Raw genomic sequence first — 14,253 nt, forward strand, 5'->3', positions numbered from 1 at the left:
TGCATCCTGGTTAATTTCCTTACATCTTCCAATTTTAGAATATTCTTTCAGTGTATTTGGTATATTTAACAGATTTTCAAAAATTCAATGACTGTACCTTTTTATTTCTAGAAATAAACCTGAAATATGAATATATTCATTTTAAATATACTTTTTAAAAAATAGCTTCTTATTCTCTTATGCTTCTCTATGTTCTCCACAATCAGTACAACATCATTTCAAGAAGTTACTCTTCTATTTTTCAGTTTCCCTTTCATTTCCCAAATCAGGAAATTTTTTTAAAAAGTAAGAATTCAGCCATCTTACAAAAGCTTATTTAGGCCCTATTTTATCTGTTATTTCTAGACCATCTAGTGGGAGCATTTTTAGTATTTCTTAACCTTTTAAAATAAGAATATTAAAAAACAAAACCAATTTAAAAAACTAACTCTTCAATACTTTTTTTCTAGTTACAAAAGAAAATCCAACACATTTGTGGGTAATAGAGATCATGAGAGTCCCCTCATGTTCCTATTAGTAGGTGATCACTGTAACATCTGAGTATTTTCCCCTAGCTTTTGGGGGCATATATCAACAAACTGTTATCTATAAAAATGGGATCTTCTGAAACAGCACTGTATGCCTTGATCTCTCTTATATTGTTATATACAGATGTGCTTCCTGTTAAATGGCTGCAGAGTATTTCATACTATGGATATGCTATATTTGAACATTCCATTATTGATAAACATTTAGGACATCTTCCATTTTCTTTTTTACTCTTATCAGCAATGTTATTATAAGAAACCTTGAATATTTATATGAGTACCTGTATTATCATTTGTGTAGAAGCTCCTAGAAGTGGGATTACTAGGTTGTAGGGTGTGTGGATTTAAGGCATTATTTAATACTGCCAAACTACTCTTCCAAAGGTTCAGCCAATTCCTCCTGCCTCTGATGACTCTCATTTCCCCACATCCTGGCCAGCACTGGTTGTTATCAATCACTTTAGTTTTTCCTAATCTGATGGGCAAACATTAGGTATTGTGTCATTTTCACTTGCACTTCCCCGATTGCTGGTGAGATAGAGTATCTTTTCCCATACATTTATTGGTTAATTTAATTCCTTCTCTGTGCATTTCTAATCCACTGCCAAATTTTCTCTTCTTTTGTCTTTTTTCTTATTGTTTACAAGGGCTTTTTCTATATTAGTGGTATTTTCTTCCAGTGTCTCACTTGCCTCTTGTTTATAGTGTCTTTTACTGTATAGATATTTTACATACAAAAAATAAAACTTTAACCTGAACTAGAACCCTGTCTAACTGGTTGAGCTCTCAGCTTTTAGGCTACCTACTATTTAGTTCCTGAGGTGATCAGCCATCTACTGGAAAGGGGAAATGGTTATTTCCTTGCTGCTATGCAGTAAATGCCAGATGAAAACAATTTTTAGATCCCTTAAATAGATTCTATTCCTGTTGCTTGGAGTGGACTCTGTAATCATCCCATACAGGATATGAAAGTCATCATTCTATAAAGTGAAAGCTTTTATTCTCCATTCCTTGAAAGAAAACAAGAGTAAAAGAAAACACTTTTTTTTCTTTTTTAACTAAGGAAAACTTTTATTTAAACTGTGCAATCGATCAGTATTTAGACAGCAGTTTCATAAACATTTTGGCATTTAAACTTTTACTCATTTTTGGCATGACCTGTTGGATAGTATATAAACTACCCTGGGGAGGGGGGAAATACTAGGCAATATTTACTATGATGCTAGAAAAAGAAAACAAACCCACATTATTAAACAAAATGTTTTAAGAAGACATTAAAAAGGTACATTCAAAATCAAGGCAAACATTTGCTTTCTTCATGCAATGGAGTTCACAGAGCTGATCCCCTGAGTCAAGTATAAAATTAAAATAGCTCAGCTCTAGAGTCCATTAGCTAGTCTGCAAATGCTGCCCTTACAAGAAAATGGTATACAGAGTGAAAGGATCCAGAACACCCATACTATGATATAATATAGCTGGCTCCCACACTTTCATTTAATTCACATCTTTGAAGAAAAGAGAAAAAAATCGCGCATACACAGACATAAAATCTTGTCCAACAATGGCAACAAACAAACTTACATAATATATGTCCTCTATTCTACTGATAGGCTAAGGCAATGTGTATGTATGCAGGCTCTGCAAATTCTTTTAACAGGCTCAAGTCGCTAAATCATCAGTAATCATTTTCATTTGCAAACAGAATAAATATAGAAAATATGGTAACAGGAAGAAGGTTTTAGGTAAAAATTGAAAACATTTTTGTTGTTTTTAAAGACAGTTCTGTAGAAAAATAAACTTCCTTAACATAAAATTTTAAAGATGATTTTAAAAAACTGTGTCCATATACCAGGAAATACTTACATGATATAAACTTGAATAAATCTGCAAAGATGTTCAGATTCATGATAATCATTATTGCTTCCCAAGAAGCTTTAAAGGTAGATTTTAGTAAACTAGAATTAGGTGCCAGTAAGTGTTGCCTTACATAAAATTCATTCCAAACAGTTTAGAGAAATGTTAAGATGCTCCATAACCTTGAAAAAGTAGATCTGTAGATAAATAGTAGCACTTTTCTCCTCACCCATCTACCCCTCCCAAGATATCTAACCCTGTTTAAATCTGTAGAAGTCAAAATATCAAAAGAAGGGAAAGATCTAGGGGAGTAGAGACATGGAGCCTTACCTGCTCTTTGGTGAAGGTCAACTCATAATAACACCGTGACAACTTTTCTGACACTCACTCCACAGGTAAACTTCAGGTCTTTTTCAAGGATGCATGGTGCCAGTCATGGTGCCATGGGGAAGCCAGAGCAGCCTATCTGAAGAGATCCCATTGGCAAGCACAATAGATAGGAACTAAGGTTCTTAGATAACTGGTCCCCATCAACACCAGATTTGTTTCTATGGCGAGTCCTCTACCGTCAAGATTTGGAAGCTGTAGGAGCTTTATTGACATCTTATCTCATAGTGTTCTACCTTTGGTGTAGCAGTCTTGATGTAAGTTCCATATTATATTATCTTTTAACCAAAAATGCCTTCACAATAAATGGAAATTATAAGGAAGGAGAAGCATGGAGGTCCCAGCTTTAGATTTGAGTTTTGACTATTGCTCGAATAACCAAGATTCCAGGAATGATGTTAGGCATCTAAAGTTAAATTAAAAATTCATGAGTCCTGTTCTCACGGACTTTATAAACCAAAAGGAATAGATAGGCATTAGATACAAATATAAATATAAAATGTAAATATACATTTTTAAAAACCATATTAAACTGATATTTTAAAAAGCGAGATGTTGCATAATTAGAAAGGCTATCCAAATTAAGCTAATTAGCTATTATTTATAGAACTCCTTTCATAGGAAATTTCATTTTTGGCAATTCTTGAAAGATCTTTAGTAGCTGTGAGGGTATGGGGCACACTTAAACAAATCTTGATAGTCTCTGTGATTAACTTTTTTCTACTATGAAAAATCATGTTGTAGAATAATACTTAATACTTTTTCCAGCTTTCTTGATACATAAATTACAAAATATATCAGTTTAAAGGGTAAATTTTGATAAAGCTTGGTAATTATATAATTATGGTAAATAGAACCATAATAAAATGTACAACAATGTCATCTTAATAAAATGAAATTGAGGTTGATGACTTCCTATTTTGTACTCTCACAAGTACTGTAAATTCCCATTTCCTTTTGTAGATTTTCTACATTACAGATGAGGGTTTAAATACTAGCCTTTATCTTTTAGGAATTACTTTCTTCTGTTAGTTTTGGGTGCATATACATGAAATGCAAACATTTTTCATTTTAGCACAGGCAAAGTATAATTGAAAAGACTGCCCTATTAAAAAAAATGTTAAGAAATGTTTCACAGCCTCCTAGAAATGACTTTAAGATTATAATTATTTACACTTGAATTTCCCATTAAGTCTGCACAGTACTATTGCTTCATTCTGCAAAACAAATTATCCTCATTTCATGGACAGAGCAGGAACAGAAATAGGTTATGAACTTTCCCACCAAACAATTCTCAAAATGGTAAATGATTAGAATTTAGGTGCTCCACTAACTAAACTTACACTTGTTCTATTATACAACTCTCCCTCAACTTTGCTCCCTCTTAAATTAGTGTGAAGAATTAATTAGGTTGTAGTTCATATAAAAACTATGACTCCTCAGATCTAGCAAGGAAGGATGACCAGTTACATGCCTGGCTTTTTCCAATTTATAAATTCCTATCTGGATATGGGGACTACAGAAAAATCACTAAAGATAAAATCCAATTCTGAACACCTAATCTATTCGGCAAATGCTTAAATAGAAGAGGACTTTGGAAACCATGAAGACCTTATTTCTAATGGAACCCTAGGCACAAGCATCTGTTTTCAGGCACAATTTTGGCTAGGAGAAATTGAAGGTTTTAATGGAGAAAAGAAGGAGATTAGGAGATGGCAAGGGAAGAGTTATAGCTCATCCTCCTAAATTCCTCCCATGAATAAAGGACACTACTAAGACTTTTCTCTGTTGATTGGCTATTACCATGTGAACAGGCTGTGTTGACACTGTGGAAAGCACCATGGAGCTTGGGTAATAAGATATAATTTCGTAGCTGAGAAACGTATCCTAGTAGAAATCCTACCTACTTTGGAATTAGAACTTGGGTTTGTATATAGGCTAAGCCACTTAACTAGCTGTGATCTTTGGCAAGTTAGACATTTTAAACCTCAGTTTCCTGATCTCTAAAATGGGGAAAATACTTGCTTTGCAGAATGTAGCTGTTTGCAAGAATGAACCATGTGTTTGGCACACCACATATGTTCAGTATATCATATTATCTCTTCCTAGGGACTAGAGTCAAAAGCAGCTGAAAAATGACCAGCACATTATCCCTACTCAGAATATCATCATAGCTCTATTCCATAACGGACACAGCTTTATCTCCTTAGTTAAGACATACTGAAGATTAGAGTTAGAACTAGAAACTATCCTTCAAAACTAAAAGAAGATTTAACTTGAATAATCCAAGAATTACAATGAACTAGAGCTGTGGAATCTAAAACTTTCCAGGAAAAGGGACAATTGAAATCAAAGAAAGAACATGACAAAGAAGGTAACACTGCCTAGCATTTGCACAAGCTGATGAAATGAGTGGAGGCTCCTACTGAGATTGATAAGAAATCAAGGGGTTACCAAACTGAAAATATAAGAGCTAGTGAAGCTGAAGAAAGAAACCTGATTTAAAAAGTAGACAGGTGGCATGTTGCAAATATGCTTTTAGAAGATGAAGAGTGTATGATCCTATTCATCTACTGAGTCCCTATGTTTGAGATTTATTTCTCCCAACCCTCCCCCAGCAACATAATTACTTAAGAGAAAAGCAGGAAGTTCAACTATAATAAGAACAATTATTGGAAATTTCTGATGAACTTCCAAAAATTGGAGCCAAATATTCAGGAAACATTCTGTTAAATGCATAGAATTGAGATGTTAATTTGTGAAGCACATAGTCAAAAAGTTTAAAGCTGAACTGTATTTGCAAGTGACCTAGAGAGGAAGTTTAATGTGTACATTTGATAACTACACGCCAAAGTTTTCATAGCTTTGAAATTTTGAAGATCCCTAAGACCTACATGACTTCAGACTTCCAATCTCTGTAATGCAACATTTTGTAAGGATCAGAATTCTACAGTAATAATGTATCATCTATGGTAGGCAAAATAATGGCCACCCACAGAAGAGCATGCCCAAATCCTTGGACTCTAAATATGTTACCATATGTGGCAAAGGGACTTTGCAGATGTGATTAAGTTAAGGATTCTGAGATGTGGGTTATCCTGGATTACCCAAGTGGACCCAATGTAATCACACGAGTCCTTAAAATTGGAGAACCTTCCTGGTTAGGGTCAGAAAAAGAGATATAATGATGGAGGCAGGGTCAGAGTGATGCTACATTGCTGGTTTTGAAGATGGAGGGAAAAGTCAATAGCCTCTAAAAGTCAGGGGAAAAAACAATGAAACGGATGTTGATTTTATCCCAATGAGACCTGTGTCAGCCTTCTGACCTACAGAAGTATAAGGTAATAAATCTGTGTTGTTTTAAGGCCATTAAGTTTGTGGTAATTTGTTACAGCAGCATTAAGAAAATACAGCATCTGTCTGATAAAAATGCAAGACTGTCATAATCTTAAACACCCTCAAAGACTTAAAAAGGGAAATTGCCTGAGAAGATTAAAGCCTGCAAACATACACATTGCATTAGCCTGTGATCTTAATGTCCTGAGCATAAATCAACTTAACACAGAATTCTATGTATATGTTCTTCTAATCATCAATAAGTCACAAGTAGACACAAGTAGACAACTGGTTGTATATGGTAATCTCCAGAACCCTCTAACTCTGTGCTCACAGCCCACAAAAAAATTATTTTGACTATTAAACTAAAGTAATTTTACCAGAGATCCATGTGGCAAATTGTTAGGAACACAGTTTACAAAATATACATTTAGTCTTAGAAAGATCATGACTCTTTCCATATGGTTGGAACTTTCTTTTACATTCAGTATCAAAAATTTACATTCAATGAAATATAAACATATATTGGAATCACTACAGCCACCACTGAAATGGAACCACATCTGGATATTCTTGCATAAAAAAAAAAGATACTTTCAATTCCATCTTTTTGTGACACTCTTGAAAGGTGTCTCCATATGGACTTGACCAATGATCCTGAGTAGTCAACATGAGCAAGTTTCTGGTAGAAGTCCTTAACAAAGTCAAGACAAACTAATGCAAATCACTGTCATTGTTCCCAATGTTGGCAGTGCTCTTGTTTGAAGCAAGGGCAAAGGCTTTTCCCTGAGGATCGAATTTCCCAGGTGTGCCAAAGCCAGGTCTTTTAAAAGCTACTTAGTGGATAAAAGTGTGTTCTTACTTTTAGGCTAATCAAAATATAAAACCCTAGATTTCATAAAAGGATTATGGTTTCACCCAAGGTTCCCCCTCAAATTTGAAACACTAGGGTTCCTTAATGCAATTCAAATATTTCAATTTATGGACAACTTTAAAGAGCACATCAATCAAAGGACAGCCCACTTAAACAGTGATATGATTTGTTTGCCCACTATATGCTACTGCTCCCCAGAGATGAGAACGTCCCTATTACTTAGGAACTGCCTCAAGCCTTCGAAGTTAACCAGGTAGTGCTTTAAGCAGGAGGAAGACTGCACAGACTAATTCAGGGGTTGCCATATGCTCTGGAATGGAAAAACTTGCTGAGATTTCTGTTGACATCTCACTCTCAAGGTGCTTAGGAAAGTAATCACATCATTTGGCAAAAACATCCTGTGACTGAATCAGCAGATTTAATGGAAAGTCCCTATGTACGCTATTTGGATACAGACTAGGTTCTGGAGAGGCAAGTTTGGTTAACATAAAAACAAGAAACAACAGTTTAATGTACAACTAAATTTGTCTATATGAGGAGGTAACCTTAAATATCTTTGGTTTTTTAAAAAAATTTGCTGATAAAAAGTACTTGAATAAAAACACTGATAAATACCAACATAATTGTATTGCTTTTAATTATGTAAACTTAGCCCTTTGATATCTTTGCTACTAAAGCTAGATTCCTATCAGCCTCTAAATAAATTTATTTCAAATCTGCTCATCTTTACTTACTTACAGGCTAATCTATATATTTTAATGGTCTTTGGTATGAAAATACTGATGAGCAGTATCTTGTAATATTTGGCATAAAAATGGCGTGTGTGTATCAGTACTTACAGCAAATAAGTCTTTGGAAAAGAATATAGTTACCATTTGCATATTAGCCCTGTTGGAATGAAATACCATGAAGTAACACCACTATGAGAGATGAATGAGAATCTTCACATTTTAGTTACAGTTTCATACATAAGACTTCAAAGAAGCTAGCTTTGGCCAAGTAAAAAGAAGTCTTTGGTGTATACTAAATATCTTATTCAATGAGACCAAAATATTTATCTTTGGTGAAAAGATTTTTTTTTCTCTCTAACAAGCAGTTTCAACAATTTAAAAATAATACTGTATTTGAAGATTTACTTGCTGAAGAAAAAAAATTACAATTGAAATTCTTTGGAACTATCTGCAGGTAAAGAACTTATTTTAAATGCTCTGGTAACAATAAGGTAGTTGAAATTACTAGTCTATTTAACTACAACAATCAATATAAACCCTATTATTTTGGGTTAGTAACTACTTACATAAGCTTCATACCTAATAGATGTTTCTAGTTAATTCAATTTTGGGGGAAATAATAGTCAAATTTTTACTTTCTACTGAAAATTCTTTGGTAACAGGATTATTATGAAAAAATCTGCATAAGAACAAAATGAAAAGGTGAAAAGGTTAAAATGTAATGGTAAATAATTAGCGAACAGTTATAGCCTAAAGATCTATAATAACCATGGGCCTATTCATCAAACAAAAAAACAAAAAACAAAACAAAACAAAACAAAAAAACAAACGAAATACTTTCCTTTTTAGGCATTTAAAATGATTCAAATTCATGCAGTCCTGGACACATCTTCCATAACTATGATGGATGACGTTTCAACTTTGGATTTTATTTGCTTTTTAATGAAAGTTTAAAAACTAAAACTCATTGTTTTCCTTAATTTTGTATGCTGATAAACGTTGGCCCCACATACCTACTTACGAACCAAGACACCATACCCTGTCAATTTGCCCATGCTTGCATGAGGCAGCTTAAAAGTAACAAAATGTTCCCTGAGTACAGGAAAAAATAACACTAGAATAACTTTAAAAGGAGGTAGTATAAAACAGGAGCTATAAAGGCAGGAGCAGCATTTTTCCTCGCCTCAGATTGTTCACCTAAAGCTCTGCTTTTTTTGTTCCGCCATGAAGCCCATACTTAGATAACTAAATGGGGACTTTGAATTTAGTTCAGAAGTGGTTGCTAGCACTTAATGTTGGTCTGCTTCTGAACATCTCCAGTTTGGCACAAAGCTACAGATTAAGAAACAATAAGAGATGCATCATCAGACACTGGGATAGGAGATGATGGAGGTGGAACTATCATCCAGTAATAGTCTTTTGATTTTAGAACACCATTTAGCATAACTTCCCCCCTACCACTCCATCCCATAAATCAAAGGTTTCAAGGGAAACCCATTAAGATTCCTTTTAAAATGAGGCTCAGAAGTCATTTCCAGACAATGTGAAGAAATACTTACAAAAAAATATGGGGCCCCCTCTCTACACCATAGGTTTAATTCTTTTTCCTCTCCCACTGCTGAGTACCTATGTAGGTAACTGTCTCGTGACTGAAAGAAGGCCTATATTCTATGTGGCTGAGTAAACAGTTTGCTGATTTCAAACCAGCAAGAGGATTAACTCACTCCTGGAGTTAGCATTCCTCATTCACAGCATTGACACTGAAAGAAGATTAAATAGAGTACCAAATTCTCTTAAGAATTCAAGAAAATACAAGCAAGGTGGTAGAGCTCTGAATACTTATCCCTAAACCAAACCTGCATGAAAAACAAAAATGTTTTGATAAGATACTATACATCAAAATAGTTATTGACAAAATCCAAGAAACTCTTAAGGCAACTTTCTGTACTCCTGTCCTGAACAACTTCATGAATATTAAAAAGGCATAAGGCAAAGAATTTCATAATATATAATGGAAGGCACTGTTACCATGATAACCTCTAGTTCATTTTATGGTCTACTGTTGCATTTATCTTTATTCTTAATATTTTATGAAATTACTTTACCCTTTTTAAGTCAAGGTGGGATTAAAAACAAAAACTAAAACTTCAACTGATTCTTGTTAAAAAAAATCTATTTTTTACATGGTGGTTTGCAACTAATTCTGGAAACGGTGAGGATGCTTTGCAAACTAGACAGTGCAGCCTTTGGCTGACTGTCAGGCAAAGGGGAAGGTAGAAAAGGCACGGCTCTAGGCAGCTGAGGTTTGGGGTACAGCAGGTAAAGCACTCAGACTCTAATGCCCAAAATATAAAGGCCCTTGAAGCCACAATATTCCCTATATGCTACTGAATAGTTCTGTTCTCAAAAGAGAGACTTTTTTTGTTTTGTTTTGGTCATTTGTAAAATCAACAGTCCCACTTTTTCTCTTCTCAGTGGTATGACAGTCCTCACAGCCAGAGGTATTACATTCTCCAAACCATGCAGATATCATAGTTTTCTTAAAAAAAAAAAAACAGAGCTTCAGATAAACATTCTTACTCATATACCTATATGACTCCTTTGATCACACACACTACACATACAGCAATGAAAACAAAATGCTACTAGGAAGTATCATTGGTTATGGAGCGGAGATAGACTATCACAATAAACGAGGTAACAAAGTTGTCTTCTGAGTTTGCCATCTAGCAAACTGAGGTAGATACTCAGCAAAGGGGCTTTCAAAAGTCTTCCCTTTGCTCCAGTGATATATTTTATAATCCAGTCAATTAATCTTGACTGTCTTTTCACATTGCTGACAATGAAACATTCAAAATACATGAGTTTAAAAAGAAAAAACAAAACACATTCAAAAAAAAAAAAAAAAAACAGCTGAAATACCCAATAAGACATCAAGATTTTCACAAAAGGCTTTGGCTCCCTGTTCATTGTCCTTCGAACAGACTTAAAGATGAGAATACCTGAACATGGCTGTCTAGATTGGGAAATCATTTTTATCAAAGCGTAGCATGGAAGATGGTGGCTGCAGAAGTGAACAGGAAGTTTGCTCGGCATCCAGTGGCCCTGCCTGGTCTTCACACTTCTTCACTGAGGGATCCCCACCGGAATCACTGCCAGTGAAGGAACTGGAAGTCAGGGGTGTGGTGCTTATGACTGAAGACAGGTGTATCTCATCATTGGATTCGTGGGAGAACCTTCCAGAATCCCCAGTCTCGTGGCTGCCTTCACTATTCGCTGAGTGCTCGGTATCAGCAGCAATACCAAACGGTCTTGGGAAGCTGGCTGTCTGACTTGGGGAGCTAGGGGAGTCTTCATCACTGATTAACACAGTAGTGCCTGGCTGGTAAAAGCAGACTGCTTGAGTAAATCTTCTTTGAGGCTAGGCAAAAATACGTAAGACACTATCAGTGATGGTAGAGTGCTCTTGAAAAATAATATATAAGATTTTATATGTTCTATATATTCTGAGATAGTAATCTGTTCCAGGACATAGGTGAAAGGCCATCATCATGAAGAGATTATCTAGTTCAATAGCTCCCTACCTGAGTGGCAGCACATCAGAATTACTGGGGCAAGTGAAGTGTCCAAAGACTTCTTCAGTGGCTTTTGATGCATACTCTTGCCACATCCCTTCCTTGACTGCCCCTTATTCCCTACTGAAAAAGCACAGCTCTGGTTCCTATTCTGTCACTTCAGTGATCACATACCATGGATTTCGACAGAGTTATGCCCCAAGTTAATAAAATGATATCCAGACAGGAAACGAAAATTAAAGCATTCATTTACATTTTCCTTTCTTTTTAATTATCATTTCATGATACCATGGGGTGCCAAATTTTTTCTCATTTAGATGGGTTACCTGCTCAACCTTTATCTTCTTAGAATCTTGGAAAAAAAGCCATTTTTTCTTCGAGTTGTTTTTAATTATAGGACCATAGCTATTAATTATGAGGTCAGTTCCTCCCTGGAAAAATAAAAGAAGAAAATGTAAATACTATATGTTTCAGTTTATTACAAGTAGTACACAAAATTTTTAAATGTTAAAAGAAAAAACTGTCAGAGACATCACTATTTCTTCTTTTACACAAGCAGTACACCACAAATTCAGAGTATTTGTTAATGATCAAAAAGATATGATAGATTTATTCTTGGAGATATATATGTTAAAGTATTTGGGGTGAAGTATAATAATTCCAAAAGTTATTTTCAAATGTTACAGCAAACAAAAATACATAGAAATATGACAAGATACTGACAATTATTTGTGCATTCATTACATTACTCTTTCAACCTTTCTACATATCTGAAAAACTTAAAAACAGTTGGGAACAAAAAACAATAGGCCCACATGTATTTAACAAGATGGCAATAAACAGAGGATTAGCTCTCAGGCTAAGCCAAGGGAAAGGAGAGATCTGACTTCTCTGCCTCATACAGGCTCCATTTCACTTTTCAATTAAGATTCTCTTTTTTTCATGTCTTCCTCCCCCATGCCTCTTTTCCTCAATCCTTTCTCATGCCCAGTTCCAAGTGTGTAATAACAGAACACCGATGTGTTTTAGTACTTTTTATACTTATTTAGAAGTTTTAGGTTCCAGTGTCCCAGATTAATTGGAAATAAATTGAATGGATTACAATTGTATCAGAAAATAAAAGCTAAATTAAGTTGCAAACAAAAAAGACAATAGGAGTAGCAAAAAAATGAAGTCATTATTATTTATTCATTATAATATATAGCACTGTACTAGATTCGAGTAGACTGTATCCGTTAAATATAATTATATAAAACTTAGTATCAAAATTGCCTAAAATTTTGTTATATTTTTGCTATTCTAAATTTTAGGGAAGGGTTGAGGAAGAATAATTTATACCAGGATTTGTCAAACCTTCCCTGTAGAGGGCCAGACAGTAAATATTTTAGATTTTGCAGGCCTCATATGGCCTTGTTCTCATTTTCTCTTCCTCCAAATTACTCTTTAAAAATGTGAAAAAAAAATGTGAAAAAAACAGTCTCAGCTTATACAAAAACAGGCTGTGGGTTGGCCTGGGGTGGGCTATAGTTTGTGGATACCTGATTATACTGCATTGGTTAGGAGAGCTATTATAATAACGCACACTATCTAATGTTGCAGTATGACTAAAAATAATTTTCAGTTGGTGTTCCTAATGCTTATCACTGTACTATTATTACGTATAGTGGAAAGGACGTGAAGTAACATCCCCCAATTACATTTCTTTACTATATCCAACTTCCTCAGGCCATAAAGGGAAGGATCTTGAGACATCTATTTAGATACTCCTATTTTTAAAAATAGTTTATACCTGACATGTTCTAATGTCCAAGGCTGTTAAAAAATCAAACTAAGTATAAAAGTGGATTTATAAAAAAAACTGCCCATGGAGTAAATATAGGACAATCCAAATTATTGTAAATATAGACTAACGACCCTGGTGTCCTTGCCTAAAACATGGTAGCTCCATATAATCCCATCTGATTGAATTTATGCTATTGTCTCATTTTTTCCTACATCTCTTTAATCTTTTATTCCTTTGTCTTTTTATCCATCCCTTTCTTCTTCTCCATGTATTTTATGTAAGGAAGGATCTGGGGTGAAACTGGTTTATATTTCATTAAGTAAAATTGGTTATAAAACATTGAACATATGATTTTTTAGCAAGCCAATTTCACACATAAAGGAAAGATGAATGGAGGGAAGGATTACACAGCAAATCAGTATCTAAGTTCAGAGTACCTTTGCATCAATGAAGCTGTTTGGCATTATCATTGGCATTAAGGATTCTTCATTTTCTACAGTGCCTCCCAGGTTCTTTCCTACTTCATTTCCACTGGCTAGGGAGACACTAGTACGAGATAACTGCTGAGTTCCATTCTGTGCCATCTTGGAAGCAGAGGACTTCCTGAAATATTGCAAGAAAAGGAAATCTTCCAATTTCAAAGGAGTTCTAGATGCATGTACCAAGTTTGGCCTATAATAACAACTGCAGACAGTGGAGTTCTTCAATGCTTGTTTCTCAAATATTTAAAAAACCGAGTGTTAGATTTTTACCTCGAACTCACTGCTGCAAACTTTTATGCTTTTAGGAAACTTCTTTCTTTTTGCCCCAATATCTGCTTATATAAAATTATTTTTTACACTTAATAAAAACTTAAAAATTTACAAAGTACTATTATTTATATTGTTGATTATTTCAAACGTATGCAGAAATTATAATTTTAAAATATAAATATTCTTTTTCAGGCCTGCAGATTATCACACTAACATAACAATTCACTTGCCAGATAATGATGGCAAATTTATAGCAGCACTTCTTCTGCAAGATTTAGGTATCAATAAAACAATGTACATAAAAATGTTTTTTGTATAGAAAGATTTTATCAAAAAATTCCTAAAGTGATAAAAAAATTCTTAGTGAGAAACTTGTACAGCTAAATATACGAAAGATGTTAGAATTTTTTCTGTAAAAAAATAAAAAATAAAAT

The 14,253-nt window shown here is 34.3% G+C and overlaps 1 protein-coding gene across 1 annotated transcript in view; it reads right to left on the bottom strand.

Moving 5' to 3' along the window:
• Positions 1 to 1,583: 1,583 nt before the first annotated feature.
• PRTG (protogenin) overlaps positions 1,584 to 14,253 on the bottom strand; it is a 127,380-nt gene continuing 114,710 nt past the window's right edge. Inside the window, exons 18-20 of the mRNA XM_038581108.1 lie at positions 13,505 to 13,670; positions 11,611 to 11,715; positions 1,584 to 11,130 (exon numbers count right to left, since the gene is read on the bottom strand). Coding sequence (XP_038437036.1) covers positions 10,726 to 11,130; positions 11,611 to 11,715; positions 13,505 to 13,670 — 676 coding nt within the window. The 3' untranslated portion in view covers positions 1,584 to 10,725. The remainder of the gene's footprint in view (positions 11,131 to 11,610; positions 11,716 to 13,504; positions 13,671 to 14,253) is intronic.

The sequence above is a fragment of the Canis lupus genome, chromosome 30 (assembly GCF_011100685.1).
Source record: "Canis lupus familiaris isolate Mischka breed German Shepherd chromosome 30, alternate assembly UU_Cfam_GSD_1.0, whole genome shotgun sequence".
Classification (NCBI taxonomy): Eukaryota; Metazoa; Chordata; class Mammalia; order Carnivora; family Canidae; genus Canis; species Canis lupus.